The following is a 21195-nucleotide window of genomic DNA, read 5'->3' as shown; positions in this document are numbered from 1 at the left end:
CCCCTTCTGTAAAATGGGGCAACAGTGCTTCCCTAACTCCCTGGCCTGAATTCACTACTGGTGGTAAAGCGCACTAAGGTCCTCGGAAGAGAGCTGCGATATAACTGCAGAGCAAAATAGAGACAATGCAGCAAAAGTACTCAGACCATCTCATAAGTCTCCGAGCTCTTTACAAATATTAATTACGCCTAAACAACTGGGCCAAGGTGACTCGAGTCCAGGAATACCACCCACAAGCAATGACTCCCAGTGGTCTAACCACGAGACAGCATTCCCACCTTTCAGAGGAGGACTCATTGGATAGAAATGGTAGCACCTGGAAATCATTCTGTGATGTTAAATTGTCTCTTTTCTGGTGAAACCTTTGGGTTCTATTTTTATTATCTCATGTGGGCCCTTTGCCTATTTCTTCAGGCTATGGAGCAAGCGTGGCTTGATCACTTATGTGTATGTTTTGCTTAGCTCACTTGCCTTCTTTCTCATGCCAGTGAATATGAAAGTGGAAGTCTGGAAAATGTAATGCTCCCTGTGGAATGACTTAAAGAATGTAAATATATGGAGGTGGGCCCTGATCTGAACTCTACGTCCAAATTCCATATATATATCAAGGGCTGGATCAAAGCCATGACTCCCCCAAAAGCTTGGGCTTTGGAGATCTTAAGTGCCAATCCTGGAAAATCTGATCTCCTATTTCCATGTAGTAGATTTAATTTCTTGATCTCTCTGTTAAAAAACAACAACAAAACCCAGCTGTACAAAGATCTGTTTGATGGAGATATGCCCAGCTTCTGATGCTGTTAACGAAAGATTTTCCCTTTGTCATCGGAAAAATTTGCCAAATTTCCCCCAAATATTCCAATATTTGGATCATGGCTAGAGCAGAAGGTCCTTGCTTAAATTCAAACAAAAATAATTACAATGGCGAGTCTAACTAGGAAAAGGAAACTTAATTCCCTAGCCAAATCTTTCTTTTAATTCCCTTTGTTCATAAACCAAAATGTGTTGTCATGGGGTGGGCTCCCTGTCTGTACTGATGGTCCTGGTTCAGTGAGATGATTTTCATTGGTTCTCTGCATTCTCAGCTCCCAGACAGAGCAGTGCTGGCTCATCAGAACCCAACAGGGTGAGATCATTCCCCGCTTTGTGCTTGCCATGAGCTTGCTGACATAGCCTGTGAAGGACATGCAGGTGCACTGAATAATCTCCAGAGCCTTTGAGAATGATTAGAAAGAACCCAGAACAAACCGAGTGCTTCTTAGCTGGTACAGGAACCTCGAGGATAAGATAACAGCAGAGAAATGCTCTGATCCTGCACGCCCCACTGTGGCAAAACTCCCATTAACTTTAGTGGGTTTTGTGCCCAAGCAAGGACTTCAGTAACAGGCTCTAAGTCCTTGTACGGTATAAGGAGGCTTTACCAAATGGGGGCGGTGAACTACACAGGCAAATTCGGGTTAAGATTGCCTGCAAAAAGACTGCAGGACTGGGGCCTGCCTTTGTTACTCTTGATTCTTCTCTTCTATTTCCACCTTCAATATTTCAGACCATGAGAGAATTCGTGGGCTGGTTTGGCCTTAACAACAGAGGGAGGTGTGCTTATCTGATTGGGAGAAGGCTGGTGACGTGGTGGCAGACCTGCTTTATAGCTCTGGGACACTGCTGCGCACCTATTCCTGCCCTGAAAGCCCCAGACGGGTTCTTTGGCTGCCCTCAGGCCAGATGGCGAGCGCCCTGCTCCTGCTGCTGCTGCTCTCCCTCGCCTCAGCCCGGTCGTTTTCTAACGAGCGAGGCCTCATCTTCAATTTGGTAAGAGGAGGCTGGAAAATGCAGAGTTTGCGTGGGCCCGATCCCATGTGCTCTCCAGGGAGGGGAAGTCTCTTGGAGTGGAGGGGAATTAGCTGCCCGGTGGATTTGCAGGCTCTGGCTCAGAATATCCCTTGGCTTCCTTTCTGTGTTCAGTCAGATTCCTTGGGAATTTCCTGTGCTGGAGGAGAGAGGTTTTCAAAGGCATCTGTTGCAGCTTAGTAGTTCATTTCAATTTATTTCCTTCATTCTAATGACTTCATGAGCATTTCTGTGTCCCTTCCCCATACTCATAGGGGAATGACTCACAAACCCCGGATGGATTAATTCTAACTGCCCCACTCCCCATGGGGCAGGGAATTATCATTCTCTCCATTTTACAGATGGGGAAACTGAGGCACAGAGCGATTAATGGCCTGCTTTGCAGCAGTGTCAAGCAATCCTATCTCCCATTGAAGCCAAGGGGTGGGGAAGGAGCTCAGCAACTCTGAATATCAGGCCATTACTACGCATCATGGCCAAAAAGGAAGCTTATGGCAGAGCCAGGAACAGAGCCAGAATAGAGGTTTCTGGTGTCCCGGTCCAGGGCTTTAGCCATATGGAAGTTGCCACACATTGCCTTAACCACAAGCCAATTCATTGGGCTTGGGACATAAAAGGTGATGGAGCCAGTCAGAATGTGTAACCCGAACCAAGCCCTGGAAACCACAGCCAGGGCCTTTGTGGGATTCAGGGTGAAGAGGGGGAAATGTCAGATTCTCGGACTAGGACACTGGGGACGGGACACGCAGCTTCCTGGGCACATCCCGACTGTGAAATAGTGTTTTACCCTTAGCTGGCAATGGCAGATTGTGTGTGTGTGCAAGCGTGCACAATGGACTCACTTTTGGGGGTGGATTCTGCTATCCTTACGCATGATTTATTCAGGGCAAACTCCCATTGACCTCCCTGGGTGTCTTACTTAAGTCAGAACTGAAGAAAAACTTCAGGATTTGGCCTGTAGTGAATTGGATGAAATAAAACTTCATTTAGACTGTGTGTGTGTGTGTGTGTGTGTGTGTGTGTGTGTGTGTGTGCGCGCCCATAAAGTTCCACGCGGTGTGTGCGTGCCTATAAATACACGCTCCGCACCGAGATATACTCATAAGAAACCACCAGAGGACTTCTGTTCTCTGCCAGCGGAGACATGCCCGGCGTGCATGTGACAGAGGGCAGCTGCAAGGTGTGGCTCCCCGTCTGTGATAGGAAGAGGCACAGGGAGACTGACCTTAGCTCTGGGGCCCTTGGGGGTCCATGCGTCGGCTCTCACTGTGCTTTCCTTCCAGGACAATGGGGAGCTGTGTCTGCAAAGTGCTCAGTGCAAAAGCAGCTGTTGCCACAGGACTGACATGTTAAGCCTGGCTCGTTGTGCGAACCGAGCAGCCGAGAATCAGGAGTGTTCCCCCAAGGTACGTGGCACGTTAGCTCTGGCTCATGCTCCCACAGATGTGCCTTGTCCTTCCTCCTTAAGCGGCGGGTAAAGCAGCTGAGACCCGGATGTGCAGGCAGCTGATAGAGACCCACGTTTGCAAATTGTTTGTGGGTAACAACAATGGGGAGGGGCAAAGCCCCAGCAGCTCGGGGATCCCAGTCCAAACACTTGAACCTTTGTGGCCCCTTTTCTGTGACCTGCCGATAGTCCCTAGTGCTCTTCCTCCTTGTGCCACCCCCTCTAAAAATCTTGGGTGCCCTCAACACCTTCCATGCAGCTAGGGCTGGATTTTCAAGGCAGGTCCCTCCCACTCTGGGGACACCTCCTCTCCAAGGTAGCCCTCATCCCCCCTCTAGTAACAGCTGCTTTCTGAAGGAAGGCTGCATGGCTTACTTGCTCCTTGCTCTCTTGGCAGGAGCTTACCTGGTGATGGAGACCAGCAGCCCCTCTGCGGGACTTTCCTAACACCCCACTCAAAGACTGGGCAATTCTAGGGCTTTCCATTTAGCTGCCTCTGGCAGGTGAGGCTGATGATTTGTTTCCAGGCTGTGCTGTCCGATCGCACAGGAAGGCCTGATCCTGGACGGACAAAGGGTACGGGACAGGGTAATACCACCTCCGGGTCAATACAGGGAGTATCAAAGTAACAGCCTGCTAGGCAACAGACTGCTTTGCTGAGGCCTTGCTGGTAGACCGGAGGCGGCGCTGGGCATGCTGCAGTGTGCCGTACTATGACCCAGACCTTTGTGTCCCCTGCAGAGCATCTATGGGGTTTACTACAAGTGTCCCTGTGAGAATGGCTTAACCTGCGAGGCTGATAAGAGCATCGTGGGATCCATCACCAACACCAACTACGGCATCTGCCAGGATCCTAGGAGCTTGTCCAAGTAAAAGTGGAGTAATGGCGTAGGAAATGTTCCCACGCCTGCGTCCCACAGCCGTCACTCCCTTCCCACGCCCGTGCCCCGCAGCCGTCACCCCCTTCCCACGCCCGCGCCCCACAGCCATCACCCCTTCCCATGCATGCACCCCTCCTCTCCACCATATCTACTGTCTACACCAGGCACCTCTTCCCATTCTCCTTTCTCTGCACCTCTCACTCCACACCATGCAGATACCTGGCTCGTTGTCCCCAGACCCCTTTCCACCCAGCCCACACACTGATCCCTCTTGCTGTCACCAACACCTGCACCCGTCCCGCCACACCGATCCACACCACACGCCCACACACCTACACTCTGCTCTGCTGGAGTAATGCACAGGGATCCTGAATGACATTTGATTATCGGGCGTCCCTCTGTGCTGGGTCTGACAATTCAGAACACCCTGGGTGAAACAAGAACGCATCAGTTCAATACCCTCCAAGAGCAATTATTGTCTCTCCCCCAGCCCTAAAAAATAACTACCTGCGCACTGTATCTTAGGCTGACACTTTGCAAAAGGGGCTGCAGTCCCCTTCCTGGTGCCCCCTCCTGAATCCCATTGTTCATAAGCTGTGCCAACCTCACCCAGCCTTGGCCCTGACTTCCCACTGATTACATCATTGTCTCTCTTTCTGCAAGAACTGCCCGGCTTCTCCATGGGACTGCAGCAACTCTTGTGCCCATCCATGTCACCCTAACCGATCTGGCTGGGGATGGGCGGGGGGAAAGGCGTTCTTGTTGGACTTTCCAGTAAAACGTTTCTTCTCCTGGGGTAATGTGAGATCAGGCATTGTTCCCCATCTCCTCTAGTTAACGCAGAGGTAGCTAGGCCAGGATCTGTTCCAGGGACCAAGATAGAGAGAGCAAAGGGCCTGTAGCAGGTGGGAAGGGAGAGGTTGGGTGGAAGGTAGGGTAGAGGGGACTTCAGACCAACTCAAAGAAGGCTCATGCCTTGGGCAGAACAAGGTTGGAGAGGGATTTCCTCTCTCTGGGTGAAATCCACCCCTGCACAATGGGTACTTCAGGTGGTGCAAAAGCCCTGGTCCGGGGTGAATTAATCTCCTAGACTGATGCTTGCTCAGTATTCGTGCTGGGCATAGAACTGCGGGCAGTACTGTAGCTGGTTAACTCAGCCGGTCATTCTCCCTGTGGACTACACAGGGCAGATTGCAATTACCTCCGATTGAGTCCATCACTGAAATCATTCAACTAGCAGCTTTCTTTTGCTCTCCAGCCAGAACTCATCTCCCAGGATACACCCTGGCCACGCAACTCCCACAATGCACTGCCTTTCCTCCCCCTGAGAGGAGATCAGGGTGCATTGTGGAAAACTGAGTCCAACCAGGGAGCCTGGTCTACAGCGGTGAATGGGAGCATGAGGCACCCAAACTACAATTCCCATGAGGCACCGCAGCAGCCTTTCAGAATTGAACCATTTTGGTTTTCAGCCAAAATACTTCAGACTTCGATTTTTCTTTCTCTCCAAAAGTCAAATTTTTCTGCAGGGAAACCCCCCATTTTCTGACCCCCTCTAGTGACGCCACCTCCTAAGTGGTGTTACCCGAGAGCTCTCTGCATGTGTACATAATCCGTAATCATGTGTAAACAGTTAATAGATAAGGGGCCAATAGCGGGCAGAGTCCCTGGGTTTTGTAGGACAAATAAAACTTGTTAGCCTTGTGCCTTGCAAATGGCTTTCTTAGTGCAAGCTCTTCACAACTGCTGTTAATCTAGCGTCAGGAGTGAGAGTTGTTTGCTCCTCTGTTGTGTCACGCTAGCAATGGCCGTGAGCAGCAGTTCACCCCCTGCTGCACACTTCTGCGCTGCACACTTCTGCGCACACTGGGGCTTTGCCTGGTTTTCTTCTTTTTTAGAAAGGGAGTAGTGCATAGGAATAGGGCGGTACCCCTTTAGATAGGTTGTCTGCCCTCTATTGTGCTCATTGTATCCCATGTTTCAGAAGGCTCCAAAATCCGAGCACAGCAGTGATGTGTCTGTGTGGCTAGGCTTTGCATGTTGTGTATACTCTTCAGTAAATGTGATTATTTGGGTCCCACCATGCCCTGTGGTTCTTGCATATTGTTTACTGTGTAAAGAGAGGGACACAAGGGGAAACAGAGGCACCCAGCAAGTCAGTGTCAGAGCCATGAACCCAGAGCCCAGCTCTCCTGACTCCCCGTTAGCTCTGACCTCTAAACTATCCTTCCTTTTGTGGCTTATTTATTTGCACTGCTCTAACGAGAGCTTAGCCTGTATTTGCTCTGCTGTAACTGAGCGCCTCTCAGGTGTCCTTGAACTGACCAGTCATCTGTGAAATCTCATTCCTTTTACCAGGAGCGGGCCTGTACCTGATCCTCAGTCCTAATCTGGGCACCCAGGCTGGGATTTACTGGGGTGACCGTGCCCGGCGTCCCCAGGCAGACACAGGGTTTGAAAGCTGGAAGAGGGATCTGGGGGAGAACGCATTCCCCTTGGCACTAAAGTTTTCACTAGCAATGTGGGTGGACGGTGGTTTCCTTCTGGTGGTTTGTTCCTACTCGAGGCCCGGTTGGACCTGGCCGTGTGGCCCAGGGGTGCAGGCAGCTTGTGCCACGTGCAATTTCCTGGGAGCAACATGTCTTATGGCAGGTGGATTTTATTCTTCATCCACTCCCTGGCAGCTCCTTCTGTGCTGAGTGAGTGGTCAGTCAGCGTACAAGGGCACACCTGCCTCGGGAGGTTATGGGGATACTGCAGACTCTAGGGGCAACAGACTGGCCAGCGGGTGTCCTGTCCACCCCCAGGCTGCCAGTTACAGCCCTGCATGTGACCATCTTTGCCCTTCCTGATGCATGAGTGGCACTTGTCATTGGCCAGCTGGGTCCATGCCAAGCAGCCAGGACATAGGGGTGCAGCCCAGAGCCAGGGCTGGCTCTCCATGTTCTTGAAATGAGAGCAAATTCTGCAGGAGACCCTCCTCCCCTCAGGCCTCTTCCTTTGGCAGGGAATAGGGGGAGAAGGGGCCCAGGAGGCAGCTGGGCTCTAGGCCAGTTAGAGCTTTGCTGGTGGGACCTAGCACCTTGCATTTGCCCCAGGAGCTGGGGGGCAGGCAGCCTGGCATGTAGGCATAACAGCCTCTCCCCAGTCCGCCTTGCTCAGCATTCGGGCCAGCGTATGTCTACGCCCCATACTAACCCCATGCTGTGACCCAGCGTTGAGCCCAAGCCCCGCTTCCATCCATGCACCAATCGGCCTGCCTTGGGGTCAGCCAGCACGTAGGCCTCAGGGCCCAGGACCCGGCTGGAGGTGGGTCGGAGCCCGCGTCTCACCGTGACTCAGGCCCAAGTCCCTTCTGCAGCATGGACGCAGCTCGAGCCACAGACCCGAGTCAGAAGCTCTGCGTTGCAGTCTGGCCGCGTTGGCAAAGCTGTGAGACCCGGGTCCAACAATGACCCGTCCGGTTTTACAAGGCAGTGTGGATGCTCAAGCATGGGCTTGGAAACATCATATCCCCAAGCTCAGATCCCACCACTCTGGGCGTAGAGGCCTGGTCTGCCCTGAGGGTTTGCCCTGATTCCAGCCATCACAGTTTACGCTTACCCCGGTTTCTAGCAGGGGTGAGCCCTGATCCTCCCTCGGGGCAAATAGCAGCTTTGCCTGTCTGCACTGGGGGGTTGCACAGTGAATCAGGGCAAATCCCCAGCCTAGCTAAGGCCTGAATTTAGTTACCAAAGAGGGGTGCTGGGGATGTTTCCCAGGGGCTACACAGCTGAGCTAGGAGCCAGGCTCCTGTGAGATCCCCAGTGATATTGGGTTCTCCCTGGGGAAAGACGGAGACAGACAGCAACGGCCCATCGCTCCTGAGCTCTTTTATTAGCCTCTGGTGATTCTTACTGGTCTGATCTGGTTCTACCCCATCCCCGCCGCGAGCCAGCTCAGGGGTTGTCATCCTCATCGAAGTAGGAGCATTCGACATGCTGCCTGCTGCATTTGGCCTCCTCCTCCTTGCAGAGCTGGAGGCTCAGGATGACCTTGCAGGCCTGGATCTGCACCTCCTCCTCCGGGTGGATGATGAGGGAGAGCAGACGGTCGGCCAAGCGGGAGTCCTCTCCGAAGAGCGCCTCGTGGAGGGACAGCTCGTTGTACTCCCAGTGCACCGACTGGTACTGCGGGGTCAGGCGCCCCTCGCTCAGCTTCTCCACGAACACCAACATCTCATAGAGCAGGTTGCCGGGCAGCGAGGCGTGGAAGAGGTTGAGGAAGTCGGAGTGCACCTGGGGGCCCAAGGAAGGTATTGCTTTGGGCTGAGTTCCTCTCTGCCCCCCCATACATGTTTCCCCTCCATGGTTCTGCCAGATGGGAATGTGAGAGGGAGGGTGGAAGATCCCTCCCCAAAAGCCCTGCACAGGGTCCTGAGGATCTGGGGGGATTCTGGTCTAGCCAGGGCCGTATCTCTCTGCTCATCCTTGCCAGCCTCGAAAGAAGGACCAACAGCAGCAGGTGCTCTGAGCTTGAGCCAGACCCCGGAGCCCTGCCCAATGCGTGTGGAGCCGCTCTCAGGTGCTGGCTTTCTGCTCCTGCTGGGCCTGAAACACTTTGAGATCAGCCTCTTGGGGGATCCCAGACCCACCCGCCTCTCGATGGAGAAGGATGGGGCAGGAAAGTTAAGGAGGCATCTATGAACCTCAGCAAATGGGAGTGGTTCAGCTCCAGGGCCTGGAGCAGAGAGTTGTGGGGGGGGGGGGGGGGAGGGAGGGAGCGCTTTGCTGCCCCGCCCCACATTAACGCTCAGCGTTTGCAGGTGCAGGACAGCAGGGAGAGCGTGTTTTCTTTCGGTGGGTTGGGTTTTTGTCCAAATCAGCAACTGTATCCAAACCAGGGCTAATTAGAATCAGAACTTCCAAGTGTATTCGGCCTGGCGCAGAGCCCCCGTGGGGAAACTTCGGCCGGGGCAGCTGAAGTTTGGCAAAGTTATAAGCAACTGGGTCTTACAAGGGGAAAATGCCAGGCATTGCCGGTACCACCTATGATAGAGGACTCCAGACCCCCCTGGCCTTGCCTCCTCTGTGCTCCCTGCTCCCCTCTGACCCGGGCCCAGCTCCTCCAGACGCTCCCAGCCCCGCTAGCAGGCTGGCCCTTACCTGGCAGTTCATGATGTCATACAGAAGGTCTTCTTTCTGGGCCAGGTTGCTCAGCAGCTTGAGCACCTGCACCTAAGGAAACAGGGCAGGGTGTCTGAGCGCAGGACTCAGGGAGGGGAACACCACGCCAGGCCCCGCCGCTGCTGAAGCAAAGGTCAGTGTCCAGCAGAGCCACTGAAGGGAATGAGGTGGGAGAACTTGCAGCTGCTCACTCCAGCCCCAGCCTCACCCAGCAGGGGGCACTGTAGGGGATGGGCTTAGGAGCACTGGCTGTGGGGGAGCTCCCAGCTACTCCAGTCCCAACCTCATCCAGCAGGGGGCGCTGTCGGGCATGGGGCCGGAGCACTTGCTGTGGGGCACACCTGGCTACTCCAGTCCCAGCCTCATCCAGCAGGGGGCGCTGTCGGGCACGGGGCAGGAGCACTGGCTGTGGGGCGCTCCTGGCTACTCCCGTCCCAGCCTCTCCCAGCAGGAGGCGCTGTTGGGCGTGGGGCAGGAGCACTGGCTGTGGGACGCTCCTGGCTACTCCCGTCCCAGCCTCACCCAGCAGGGGGCGCTGTCGGGCACAGGGCAGGAGCACTGGCTGTGGGGCGCTCCTGGCTACTCCCGTCCCAGCCTCACCCAGCAGGGGGCGCTGTCGGGCACGGGGCAGGAGCACTGGCTGTGGGGCGCTCCTGGCTACTCCTGTCCCAGCCTCACCCAGCAGGGGGCGCTGTCGGGCACGGGGCAGGAGCACTGGCTGTGGGACGCTCCTGGCTACTCCCGTCCCAGCCTCACCCAGCAGGGGGCGCTGTCGGGCACAGGGCAGGAGCACTGGCTGTGGGGCGCTCCTGGCTACTCCAGTCCCAGCCTCACCCAGCAGGGGGCGCTGTCGGGCACGGGGCAGGAGCACTGGCTGTGGGGCGCTCCTGGCTACTCCAGTCCCAGCCTCACCCAGCAGGGGGCGCTGTCGGGCACGGGGCAGGAGCACTGGCTGTGGGGCGCTCCTGGCTACTCCAGTCCCAGCCTCACCCAGCAGGGGGCGCTGTCGGGCACGGGGCAGGAGCACTTGCTGTGGGGCGCTCCTGGCTACTCCCGTCCCAGCCTCACCCAGCAGGGGGCGCTGTCGGGCACGGGGCAGGAGCACTGGCTGTGGGACGCTCCTGGCTACTCCTGTCCCAGCCTCTCCCAGCAGGGGGCGCTGTCGGGCATGGGGCAGGAGCACTGGCTGTGGGGCACACCTGGCTACTCCAGTCCCAGCCTCACCCAGCAGGGGGCGCTGTCGGGCACGGGGCAGGAGCACTGGCTGTGGAGCGCTCCTGGCTACTCCCGTCCCAGCCTCTCCCAGCAGGGGGCGCTGTCGGGCACGGGGCAGGAGCACTGGCTGTGGGGCGCTCCTGGCTACTCCTGTCCCAGCCTCACCCAGCAGGGGGCGCTGTCGGGCACGGGGCAGGAGCACTGGCTGTGGGGCGCTCCTGGCTACTCCTGTCCCAGCCTCACCCAGCAGGGGGCGCTGTCGGGCACGGGGCAGGAGCACTGGCTGTGGGGCGCTCCTGGCTACTCCCGTCCCAGCCTCACCCAGCAGGGGGCGCTGTCGGGCACGGGGCAGGAGCACTGACTGTAGGAACACAAGACCAGCCTAGTGGCCTGAGCTCAGGATTGGGAGCCCATGTCCCCTGCGTTCCAAGCTGAGCTGGGACAGGGACACACGGTGTGGGTTTAGACAAGTCCCACTTTCCCATCTGTAAATCCCGTCTGAGGGGCGAGGGGAGTGCAGTTAATTCGTTAGCGCTTGTGCTACCGAGGGCATGGCAGAGCCGCCCAACGGCCCCCTTAGGGAACAGCTCGAGGGCAGGGTGCGGAAGCAGCTCACACCGACTCCTGTCCCAGATGGGGACTCCCCATCCGTCATGGTGCAGGGGCTCCTGGCTGGAAGGAGAAGGAATGCCCCCGTTTCTATACCTGGGTCAAAGTGCTCCCCGTCTGCAGGATCTCCACCAAGGAAGGTATCATCCGTCTCAGGAGCGGGTGGGTGTGATCCGGCAAGGGCAAGCCATTCAGCAGCCTCAGCCCAGCAATGTGCAGCTCCGTGTCCCAGATGGTGGTGACCAGCTCCAGGATCTTGGGCACGAACTCCTGCAGGGGAAGACGGAGCGGCCCCATAGCTGCTCACCTGACTCCAAAGGCCTGGGGCAAGCGCAGCTCCCTAGCAACACCCTCCAAGGCTGCCTGCTACTGTACTTTGTGCGACTCTAAAGAAGGACCCCCACACGTTTCCCTTCAGAGAGAAAGATCAGCGCAGGCAGGGAACCGATGCAGCCGACCCCAGAGGCAAAGGGCTGAGGGGTAACCTTGGAGCCAAAGGAGTCCAGACATACTGAGTGAGAGGCAGAAAGGGGAGCAAATACCTGGATTTTAATTCTAAACTTCCGGATACCAGCAAATGCCTTGAGGGCGTTCAACGCCTGGATTTTGATGCCTTTATCTTTGTCATCCAAGGCTGAGGCCACCAGTCTGATGTCCTCATAGGTACAGGCTGAGGCCTGGAGAAGTAAGACACAGACATGGGTAGAGTTGAATTAAAACACATGCAGGGACATCTTGCTTCTGAGTCCATTATTTGTGCCCACAAATGTAGGTGCTGGGGGGCTGGGAGCCATGTAAGTATCTGGGGCGGGGGGTAGGGAGGGGAGCCAGCAGACCTTCCTTTCCAATCGATCTGCCGATGGGGTGACTAGGCAGTGAGCTGTTTAACCCCGGGCAGAGCCCCACCAAGCCCAGGGCTGGAGCCCTGTTGCTGTCTCTTAACGCCGGCCATGTGCCAGCCAGGGGAGCAACCCTGCCAGGCGAGGGCCACCGTTTACTGGGGTGATGGACAAGAATCGGATTAACTCTGCCCCCCGTGTCTGTTCCACCCCATCTCACCCACTGAACCACACCAGCAAGGACCCAGAGGCCCCGAGAGGGATGTCCCATGTCTATCGCCCTCCTGGGGCACTTGGTCTAGTTAATTTTGTACAACAGATCTAGCAACAGGTTTAGCCCAGCCCCACGAGTTTATCCCATTCCCCTCTGCTCTGCTGTGGGGCTCGCGTTACGTTAAGAGGCCTGCGCCACCCCGTCTGCCGCTCCACCTCAACCTGCTGCCTATGGCCTGCTGTGGGGAGTGAGATGTCCGAAGGCGTCCCTGGCTTTTCGCTGAGCTGGACCAGTGCAGCCACTGGGAATACTAGGAGGCTCTGTCCATGCCCAGACACAAGGTCGTTGAAGCTGAGGGAATTGTGAGCACAGACCAGGGGGGCGTTGGTTTCCAACAGGGTCCTCCCAGACTTGGAGAAACGACTAAGAAACCGGCCTCACCCTGTTAATAAACATGGGAGCGAGGATCTAACCAAATCCTCAGCCCCTTCCAACTCGGTCCAGAGCCAGGCTTTACAGCTTGGGCCCGTCTCTCGTTAAACAGCATCTCCGCCTTCTTGGCCCCGTCAGGGCGAGATTCTTTGGCATCATGGAACAGCAAGCAGAGTCCCCTGAAAACTCTGTCATGCCAGCTGAGATCAGAGCCTGGCTCAGGCATTGCACCCCATTCTTTCTTTCAGCCTCCCGCCTTCCCCCGGATCCAGAATCTCTCTCCCCCCCGGCACCCAGCGGGGTTTGGAAGGAGCTCTGATTGAAACGACCAGTTGGCCTTTGCTCTCACCTCCGACTCCAGCAGGTAAACGCAGCGGGTGATGCTGTGTAATATCATGCTCTTGGCGTAATCGTCCTGCTTCTGGCTCAGGGAAACCAGGAGCTTCCGCAGCTCCCCAGAATCTTTCACAGCAAAATTCCCAGGCTCGATGGCGAGTCCTAGGTACAATCACCCAGCAATGAGTCCCCAGCGCGGAGGGGAAGGCACGCCACAGGGAGCGGAGTTCAGACCCTGGCAGCAGACGTGGAGCCACCCAGCCTGCAAGCTGAGCTCCAAGAGGAGAGCCGCCAGGGGAGGCTTTTAATACCATAAGGCAATGTTGCCTAGTGGTTAAAACACTGGCTGGGGACACAGGCTCGGGACTGCGTTCTAGTCCCGGTTCTGCTGCTGGGTGACCTGGGGCAAGTCATTTTGTTTCTCTGGGCCTCAGTTTCCCCATCTGTAAAATGGGGATAATGATACTGTCCTCCTTTGTAAAGCACTGTGAGATCTGCTGAGGGGGGTGTTATTATTATGAGACAGACAGAGACATTTCCTTGCTCAGCTCTTGGGCCATGTGTGACAAAGCCCAAACCCAGACAAGGCCAAGGGCTCTGGTTTGCCAGAAGCTTTGCCATGGTTCTTGGACCTTTCAGGCAACGTAGGCTGAGCTCCACATGAGCTCCCTTCCCGCCCCAGGATTTAGCATCTATCCCAGATGTGCTCAGAATATGCTCTGCTCCCGGCTGAGTTTTGCTCTGAGTTTTCAGGCTGGCGCTGGGGGTGCAAAGAGACCACATGAGCCAGACCCAATAAACCAAAGGTTTGTTGACCCCAAACGAACTGAAACTGAAGCATCCCACAGGCTGGGGGTCTGGCTGGGTGGAGAGGGGTGAGCAGGCATCCCTGTTCTCCTGGGCCATCCCCGTCTCCCATCCCTTTCAACGGGAACTGGGATTTTGTCCCTTTTCACCAAGCCCCGAACTGTCTGATCAGCCAACGGGGAACAGAAGGGTTCCAGGAGAGAGCCACATACCCAGGGCACCACGCTGGCATGTGAAAGGGGGTGTGGGGAGTTTACAGCATGAGTTCAAGGCAAACAATCCAGCCGTTCAGAACAGTTCTCAGTCGTGTGTCCCGTTGGGGAGCTTGACCTATGGCCCTGATCCAGTTCTCCATCCCAGCTCCCCAGACTGAGTTGCTGTGCCCACCGCCTCTCCATGAGTGGGGCTGTTCTAACCTGCCGTGGCACGAGGGGTACCCGTGCCGTGATGGGTCGGAGCATGCACAGGTGGATGGGAGGTGGACAGCAGTGGCTCACCCTGGCCCAGCGCAGAGATTTATCATTACGGCGGGCGGGGAGAGCCTAACACAGCAACCGACAAAAACTAGAGAGCCAGTGTAGGCACCGGTACCAGCACTGCCCTCTGCAAGGGGATGAAACAAAGATCCTCCTGCAAACCCACGGGGGCCAGCAGTTTGGGAATAGCCACGGGCTGCAGGTTTTGCCGATTGGTCACATAGCCTAGAGGGGCAGCCTTGGCATCAGGCCATGTGATCGTGCTGGCAAAAACTCAGTCCTGGATCAGCCACCTTTTAGGTTACCTGGGAGAGGGGGCCCCCTACTGGCAGTGAGGGAATGACACTTTCAGTGAAGGGAGCAAGAGAGGTGGGCTTTGACCTTTAACGAGGCCTCGCTCAAAATTAAGGCAATAAACAAACCAAACAAACAAAAAAACCCAGTGCAATTTACAGTCCTGACAATAACAACACAGAGGCGACAGAACAAATGTTCTGCCTCCTGAACTGTTCTAATCAATACTCCCACGGCACGTGCCATCCGTAGAAACATTAATCGTACATAAGCATGATGCTATCTGACCCTTTAAAACTTCCATTTGCCCTCCTGACACTAGCAAGCTAACACTGAGGGCCTCAGGTTCCTCTGATGAGAGGGGGCAAGTATCATCACGAGAGAGGGGCCTGGGCTGCAAAGTTAGCTTGGGATCCAAACTCCCCCAGAGGTGGTTTGAATCCAGGATTTTGGCTTGGACGCCTCTCCAATAGATGGGGAAACTGAGGCACAGAGCGGCGAAGTGCTGAGAGGGCCGGCCAGCAGCAGAGCTGGGATTAGAACACGGGGGCGCCTGTTTGCTCGAGGCCACTCCAGCAAGCACGCCGGGAGGCTCACAGGGTATCAGCGACAGGAGTCATTTGTCCTTGGGGGGGCCCGATCCCTTCTGCTAGCCCAGCGGGCCGAGTCCTCCCGTCGGGGCGAGCTGCTGTCAACGGCGCCGGTGAACGGCGCTGCACCGAGACCTCCTGGAAGCAGGCGGCTGCTCCCACTACTCACTGGCTATGCTGACAGGCTCCAGGCTTAAGGAGGGGCTGTTCAGTCCTGCTCGGATGGTCTTGTAAAGCAGATAGATGGCCCCAGCTCCTGTGGCCACACTGAGCATGTTTTTACGGGTGCACATCTCTAAGTACTCCATCTTCTTGCCTCGCTGCCTGGCGGCATCTGAGGAAACACCAAGAACCCGCTGGGGTCGGGGGGGGGGAGCTGTGCTCTAGAACCGGAACTCGCAGGGGCCCAGAACAGTGGCTTCAGATAGGCCCCCCAGCTGGAAATACTCAGCTGCTCATCACATGGTTTGTGATGTCACCAGAGTCCATCATGGCATCTGTGGCCCCTCTGCCCCGGGCATGTTTCCTACTGGCTGGGGGAGCCGGGAGGGGGTGGGAGGAAGGACTCCTGGGTTCTGTTCCTAGCTCAGACTAACCCTAACCCTTTCCCTCACCTGTGAAATGGGGACAATGATACTCCCTTTCCCTGGTAAAGTGCTTTGAGATCCATGCCTGACAAGTGCTGGGAATGGGCCAGCGCGGGAAGGTACAATGACGAGGAATTGGCCAAGTCCAGTTTTAAATGGTTCAACCAACAGGGCTCCCATCTCTTCCTTTGGGAGGCTATTCCACAGTTCTCGCCATCAGGAGGTTTTCTGATGTGAGCCTCAATGGTCCCTTGCGGCGGCTGGTCCCTTCGCTCCTAGAGACACTTCCCTTTACCAGGATTAAACTCTCCCTGATGTCTGAACCCTTCAACTGTTTGGAGCAGGAAGGGGCTCTCACCACAGCCATCCCAGATCCAAACACCTGTAGACTCTGAGGACATTCAGATCCGCAGCTGGGTCAGGATCCAACTTTTGCAGCTATCAACTTTCTCTGTCGTGAGTCTAACCGGCCCCGGATCCAGCTGTGGATCTGAACGCTGGTCGTGGAGTGGTCGACTGTTCTCATGTTCCCCCTCCCTTCCCACATCGGTCACAGGCGGGGTGATGGAGCGCGCTCTCCCCGTGCGATTGAAACCTTGGGCTGTTTGCTGGGGATGCAGCCATGGGGGCTTGTTCATTTGCCAGTGAGGGGGGGGTTGCTGCTTTGGGGTGGGAATCAATCACCGGTGTCTTTTAAAGCATATGGTGCTCTGGCCCCTGTGTGACTGTTCAGCACCCCTGACAGGATGCCAGAAGTGCTTGGAGCCAGGAGGGCAAGGCCCTATAGCCTGTGTTCTTTGGAGAGCCTGGGGGCCAAGGTGTGTGTGATCTATGAAAGGGGGGCAGTGTTGCCTAGAGCGTAGAGTCCTAGACTGGGACTCAGGAGAGCTGGGTTCTATTCCTGGCTCTGTCGCTGGCCCATTGCAGCATGCCGTGCCTCAGTTTCCCCAGCCGTAAAGTGGGATAGTGACACTGCCCGCCTTTGTAGAGTGCTTTGAGATCTGCGGATGAAAAGCACCGTATTGCAGCAAGGTGTGAGTATTTATTTAAAAGGTGTCACTGTCACTGGGAACCAGCACCTGCGTGAGGAGAGTGTGACTCTGCCCCACCTCCATCTCTCTAAAGGTGCGGGATTGGGAGCGTTCTTTGAACCCAAGGGCCCCGGCCGAATCTTGCCGTTGGATCCCTTGAGGAAGATCCAGCACACACCAGTGGAGGGCAGCAAAGTCCTGGAGATGGCCAGAGGGTTTCCGCCATCCAGCCTCCGAGGGATCCTCCGGGGCGAAGGCGGGCACCATTTCCACAGCTGGAGGGAGACTCCCTGCCCGCTGCACAGAGGGCCGCAGGGCACCCCAGCTCTCCCACCAAACCCGCGTCTTACTGCAAATGCTCCAAGTGTTTCCAAACGTCCCCTGCCCCCAACCTCACCCCCCGGGGCGTCCCAGAAACAGGAAGGTGCCGCCTGGAACGGTGCTGTGCCCCTCCACCCTCTACTGAACCCATGGCCCAGGGGGTGCTGTGCTGCCGGGGCCCTGCTCCCTCAGGTGAGCGGTAACACCCACGTCTTGACCCCGTCCCCTGGCTGCTCTGTGCCACATCAGCGGTGTGGGTGTTGGTCCCGGTGCCCTGAGCAAACCCCAGCTTGGGTCACTTTCGGCCTCGCCGGGTTCTCCCTAGAACTGGGGGCAGGATTCTTCACTTCCTGTCTCAAACTGTTAGGGAACATGGTAGTGCCCCGTCAAACGGCCGTCCCGTCCCACTCCAGAGGTGGCTGCATTTCAGCAGCGGGGGAAGTGAGCCGGCATATTAGGGCTGTCCCTCGGTCCCCTTGCCCCCCGCGGCTGGCTGGAATGTGAACGTCTCAGCTGCGTGCCATAGGTCCTGTTCTGCAGACTCTAGTGGGGAGTCTCCTGTGGCTGTGGTGGCTGGGGGCTCAGCCCTGCAGACCAGGAGTGGAAGGGCGGGGGAGCACGTGGGAATGGGCAGGCGGGGGAGGGGGTTTGAGCGATCTGGCCCAGGGCCAAACACATTCAGGATTTTCCAGCTCGGACCTATATTTACTGGTGAGGCTGCAGCTTTATTCTGGCAGCTTCTGCTGCGGTAAATATTGGTTTAAACCAAAAACCAGACGCCCGACTCTGGGAGCCTTAACAAACGCAGGAAGGGGCCCTGGCCAGGGAGGTGCTGGGGAGCTCTCAGAGCAGGGGGGCACCCTGGGGGGCAGGCACACAGGCAGCAAGGAAGGCAGAGCCTGGCAGAGTGGGGTGCTGGGGCGGGGACCCAGGCGAGTCACACCCAGCATGCAGGGGGCCTGAGTGTCCAGCCTGGCCCAGGGGGGCATTGCCGGAGCTCGTGCAGAAATGGATGCGCCAGGCTTTGGGCATGAGAAGCAGCCAGGGTGGGAGCTCAGCTGTTCAAGCAGGGGCAGGCACAAAGCAGTGGGGTGAGGAGCAGGGCCCATGCGTGCACCGGGGCAGGGATGAGGGACAGGAGCTGCCTGAGGGCGAGCTCAGTCCATGGGGTTTGCATTTAGGTCCGAGCCTGGCAGGGGCACGGTCTCTTCTCTACTGTAGGAGCAGGTCCAGCTCCTCTGGCAGTTCTGTCCCCTGCACGCTTGAGCCTCCCCGTATCTGGGGAACAGAACTGTGACTTGTAGGCGCTGGGTGCGGAGGACGGGGAGCTCTCCAGGATCAAGGGCCAGTCCCCAGCAGCACTTTGCCGGTCAGGACAGAGACCTGGCCCCGTCCCGAGGGAGGCGACGCAGGGTGGCTTGCTTGCGGCGACCTGCGTTACTAGGCAGATGGACGTCCTGTCCCGGCTGGAGCTTTCTCGGGGCGATGACTTCATCCCTAGGTGTCATGAGCTGCCGTAACGACGCTTGGAGGCTCAGCGCGACATGACTCCGACAGGACGAGGCATGCCCGCGCAGATACACCCCGTCCGTGACCCTGCCCAGTCACAGCCGTGTGCACCCAGCCACGCACCCGTGGGCACCGACACGCCAGGCTCCAAGGCAGGGCATGGCAGGGGCCGGGGTGTGCCCACAGGCTGCCTTTCCCCGGCCTGCCCGCCCAGCCCCACTGGCAGCGAGCTGTTTATGCTTCTGAAAAAACACACACACGTACACGCACACGCACGCCAAGGCCTCGCGCTCCCTTCCGCTGAGCGGCTCCCTGAAGACTTTTCGCTCTCTCTGTCTTACTTTCCCTCCCCCTCGCTGGGCTGTTTTTAATGCTGAGGGCACAGGATGTTCTGTTCTCTCTCTCACTCTCTCTCACCCCCCCCCCCGCCCCTTCCTGTTGGGCTTGTGGCCTTCACCTTTTTTAACTCTTTAAGGAGAGGGGCTAAGCTCGCCCTCCCCACTTTGAACAGCTGATGGCTCCGGCAGCCCACAGCAAAGGCCTGCTGCCAGCCAGAGGCTCTGTTTGCTTTGATGGTGGTGGGGGAGAGCTGGGCAGTAAGCAGCCTGGGATGTATTATGTGATCAAGGAGGGTTTTTTTCCCCTCTCCGTGGTGGAAATTCCCTCCCTGTTGCCCAGCGCCTGTAGTTGCTACATTCCTCTCCCCCAGCCCCTTGCTTCGCTCCCCAAGGCTTGGATGTCAGGGCAAGGGGAGGGGACGGCCTGGCCGGATGGAGACGGGGACCATTGGGCGAGAACTAGCTTCAGCCTGGGAAAATCCCTGCTGGAGCCAGGAGCGTCTTTTCCCCAGACAGGGTGTCTCGGACCCGGGGTTTATAAGCTGGATTCGTCTCCAGGGTGGCGACCAGGAGAGGCTGTGGGCTGCTCAGCCCCTCTGAAAATCTGGCCTGTGTTTAAAGCTGGGGAGCCAGCCCCTGAGCCAGCCGCTTTCAAAAAAACTTTGGCCTAAGTGACCCAGCTAAGGTCACACAGCAAGTCAATGCCAGCGTCAAATAGAACCCAGGAGTCCTGGCTCCTCCTCCTGTGTTCTCTCCATCCCCATGACCCCGCTGTCTTTGCAGTAGGCAGCACTGGTCACATCAGCTCTTCTGTTTTCCCAAAATCTATAGATTGGGCCTGATTCCCCACTCATTCATCCTGGTGTAAATAAGGAGTAACTCCACGGGGCCTAATTCCCCCCCTCACTCACCTGGCATAAATCAGGAGTAACTCCACCGGGCCTGATTCCCTCCTCACTCACCTGGTGCAAACCGGAAGTAACTCCACTGAAGTCAATGGGGTAAAAACTCCATTGTTTACTCTGGGATAAAGCAAGTGGGAGTGAGTGGCGAATCTGGCCCATTGACTTTGTAATGCACATGTGGGCTGGGTCCCACTAAATTACACTTGTTCCAAACACACCCTTCTTTGCAGAATTACTAATTCTGTCCTCGCAGATTCATAGATTCCAAGGCCAGAAGGGACCACTGTGATCCTCTAGTCTGACCGCCTGAATAACACAGACCATGGGACTTCGCTCTATTAATTCCTGCTTCCAGTCCAATAGCCGTGGTTGAACTAGAGCGGCTCTTTGAGGAAAAGCATCCAGTCACTATAATGTGGTTGCACAACCGGTTGAAAGACCGTACTCTGAGAGTCGTTATCAATGGTTTGCTGCCATTTGGGAGGGTGTATCTTGTGGGGTCCTGCAGGGATCTGTCCTGAGTCCGGTACTATTTAATATGTCCATTAATGACTTGGAGAACTGAGTGGAGAGGATGCTTATAAAATTTGCGGATGACACCACGCTGGGAGGGGTTGCAAGCACTTTGGAGGACGGGTTTAAAATTCAAAATGACCTTGACAAATCGAAGAATTGGTCTGAATCCAACAAGAGGAAATTCAATAAAGACAAGTGCAAAGTACTTCACTTGGGAAGGAAACATCAAATGCACAACTACACAATGGGGAATAACTGACTAGGGGGCAGTACTGCCGAAAAGGATATTAGGAAAAACTTTTTCACTAGGAGGGTGGTGAAGCACTGGAATGCGTTACCTAGGGAGGTGGTGGAATCTCCTTCCTTTGAGGTTTTTAAGGTCAGGCTTGACAAAGCCCTGGCTGGGATGATTTAGTTGGGGATTGGTCCTGAGTTGAGCAGGGGGTTGGACTAGATGACCTTCTGAGGTCCCTGCCAGCCCTGATATTCTGTGATTCTATGATCTGGGGGGGATAGTGGATCACAAGCTGAATATGAGTCGTCAGTGGGATGCAGCTGCAAAAGAGGCTAATATGATTCTGGGGTGCATTAACAGGAGTGTTGCATGTAAGACACAGGAGGTAATTGTCCCACAAACACCTGACGGGCTGGTCTAGGTTTATTTGGTCCTGCCTCAGCGCAGGGGGCTGGACTTGATGTCTTCCCGAGGTCCCTTCCAGCCCTGCGTTTCCATGATCCTGTGGTTTGTCTGGGAAGACTGTGATGTGCAAGCAGTGTGATCTCTGTATACTTCTGGGAATGTTTATTGATGATACATATGAATCTAGAATGGGCCTGC

At 56.2% G+C, this 21195-nt stretch overlaps 2 protein-coding genes across 2 annotated transcripts; one reads left to right on the top strand and one right to left on the bottom strand.

Annotated features, from left to right (window-relative positions):
• The first annotated feature begins 1546 nt into the window (after nt 1-1546).
• CLPS (colipase) lies at nt 1547-6084 on the top strand. The gene is made up of 3 exons (XM_007063488.4): nt 1547-1806; nt 3129-3251; nt 4034-6084. The coding sequence occupies exons 1-3, from the start codon at nt 1720-1722 to the stop codon at nt 4163-4165; spliced, it is 342 nt and encodes a 113-aa protein (XP_007063550.3). The 5' UTR covers nt 1547-1719; the 3' UTR covers nt 4166-6084.
• Nucleotides 6085-8043: 1959 nt separating this feature from the next.
• ARMC12 (armadillo repeat containing 12) lies at nt 8044-15483 on the bottom strand. Its single transcript, XM_027825921.3, has 6 exons — nt 15320-15483; nt 12997-13145; nt 11705-11839; nt 11259-11432; nt 9318-9389; nt 8044-8450 (listed from the first exon to the last, which is right to left on the bottom strand). The coding sequence occupies exons 1-6, from the start codon at nt 15456-15458 to the stop codon at nt 8112-8114; spliced, it is 1008 nt and encodes a 335-aa protein (XP_027681722.2). The 5' UTR covers nt 15459-15483; the 3' UTR covers nt 8044-8111.
• Between the last annotated feature and the right edge of the window lie 5712 nt (nt 15484-21195).

This window comes from Chelonia mydas, chromosome 21 (assembly GCF_015237465.2).
Source record: "Chelonia mydas isolate rCheMyd1 chromosome 21, rCheMyd1.pri.v2, whole genome shotgun sequence".
Lineage (NCBI taxonomy): Eukaryota > Metazoa > Chordata > Testudines > Cheloniidae > Chelonia > Chelonia mydas.
Note: the sequence above shows the minus strand (reverse complement) of the source record. Positions and strands in the feature narration are given on the sequence as shown.

Bases quoted from the DNA above. Each gene is read 5' to 3' on its own strand.
- ARMC12 (XM_027825921.3), bottom strand. From the start codon at position 15,458: ATGGAGTACTTAGAGATGTGCACCCGTAAAAACATGCTCAGTGTGGCC. The intron at 11,840-12,996 runs GTGAGAGCAAAG...TTACTTCTCCAG, and splicing joins TTTACCTGCTGGAGTCGGAG to GCCTCAGCCTGTACCTATGA. The intron at 9,390-11,258 runs GTATAGAAACGG...CTGTTTCCTTAG, and splicing joins CGGGGAGCACTTTGACCCAG to GTGCAGGTGCTCAAGCTGCT.
- CLPS (XM_007063488.4), top strand. From the start codon at position 1,720: ATGGCGAGCGCCCTGCTCCTGCTGCTGCTGCTCTCCCTCGCCTCAGCC. The intron at 1,807-3,128 runs GTAAGAGGAGGC...CTTTCCTTCCAG, and splicing joins GAGGCCTCATCTTCAATTTG to GACAATGGGGAGCTGTGTCT. The intron at 3,252-4,033 runs GTACGTGGCACG...TGTCCCCTGCAG, and splicing joins ATCAGGAGTGTTCCCCCAAG to AGCATCTATGGGGTTTACTA.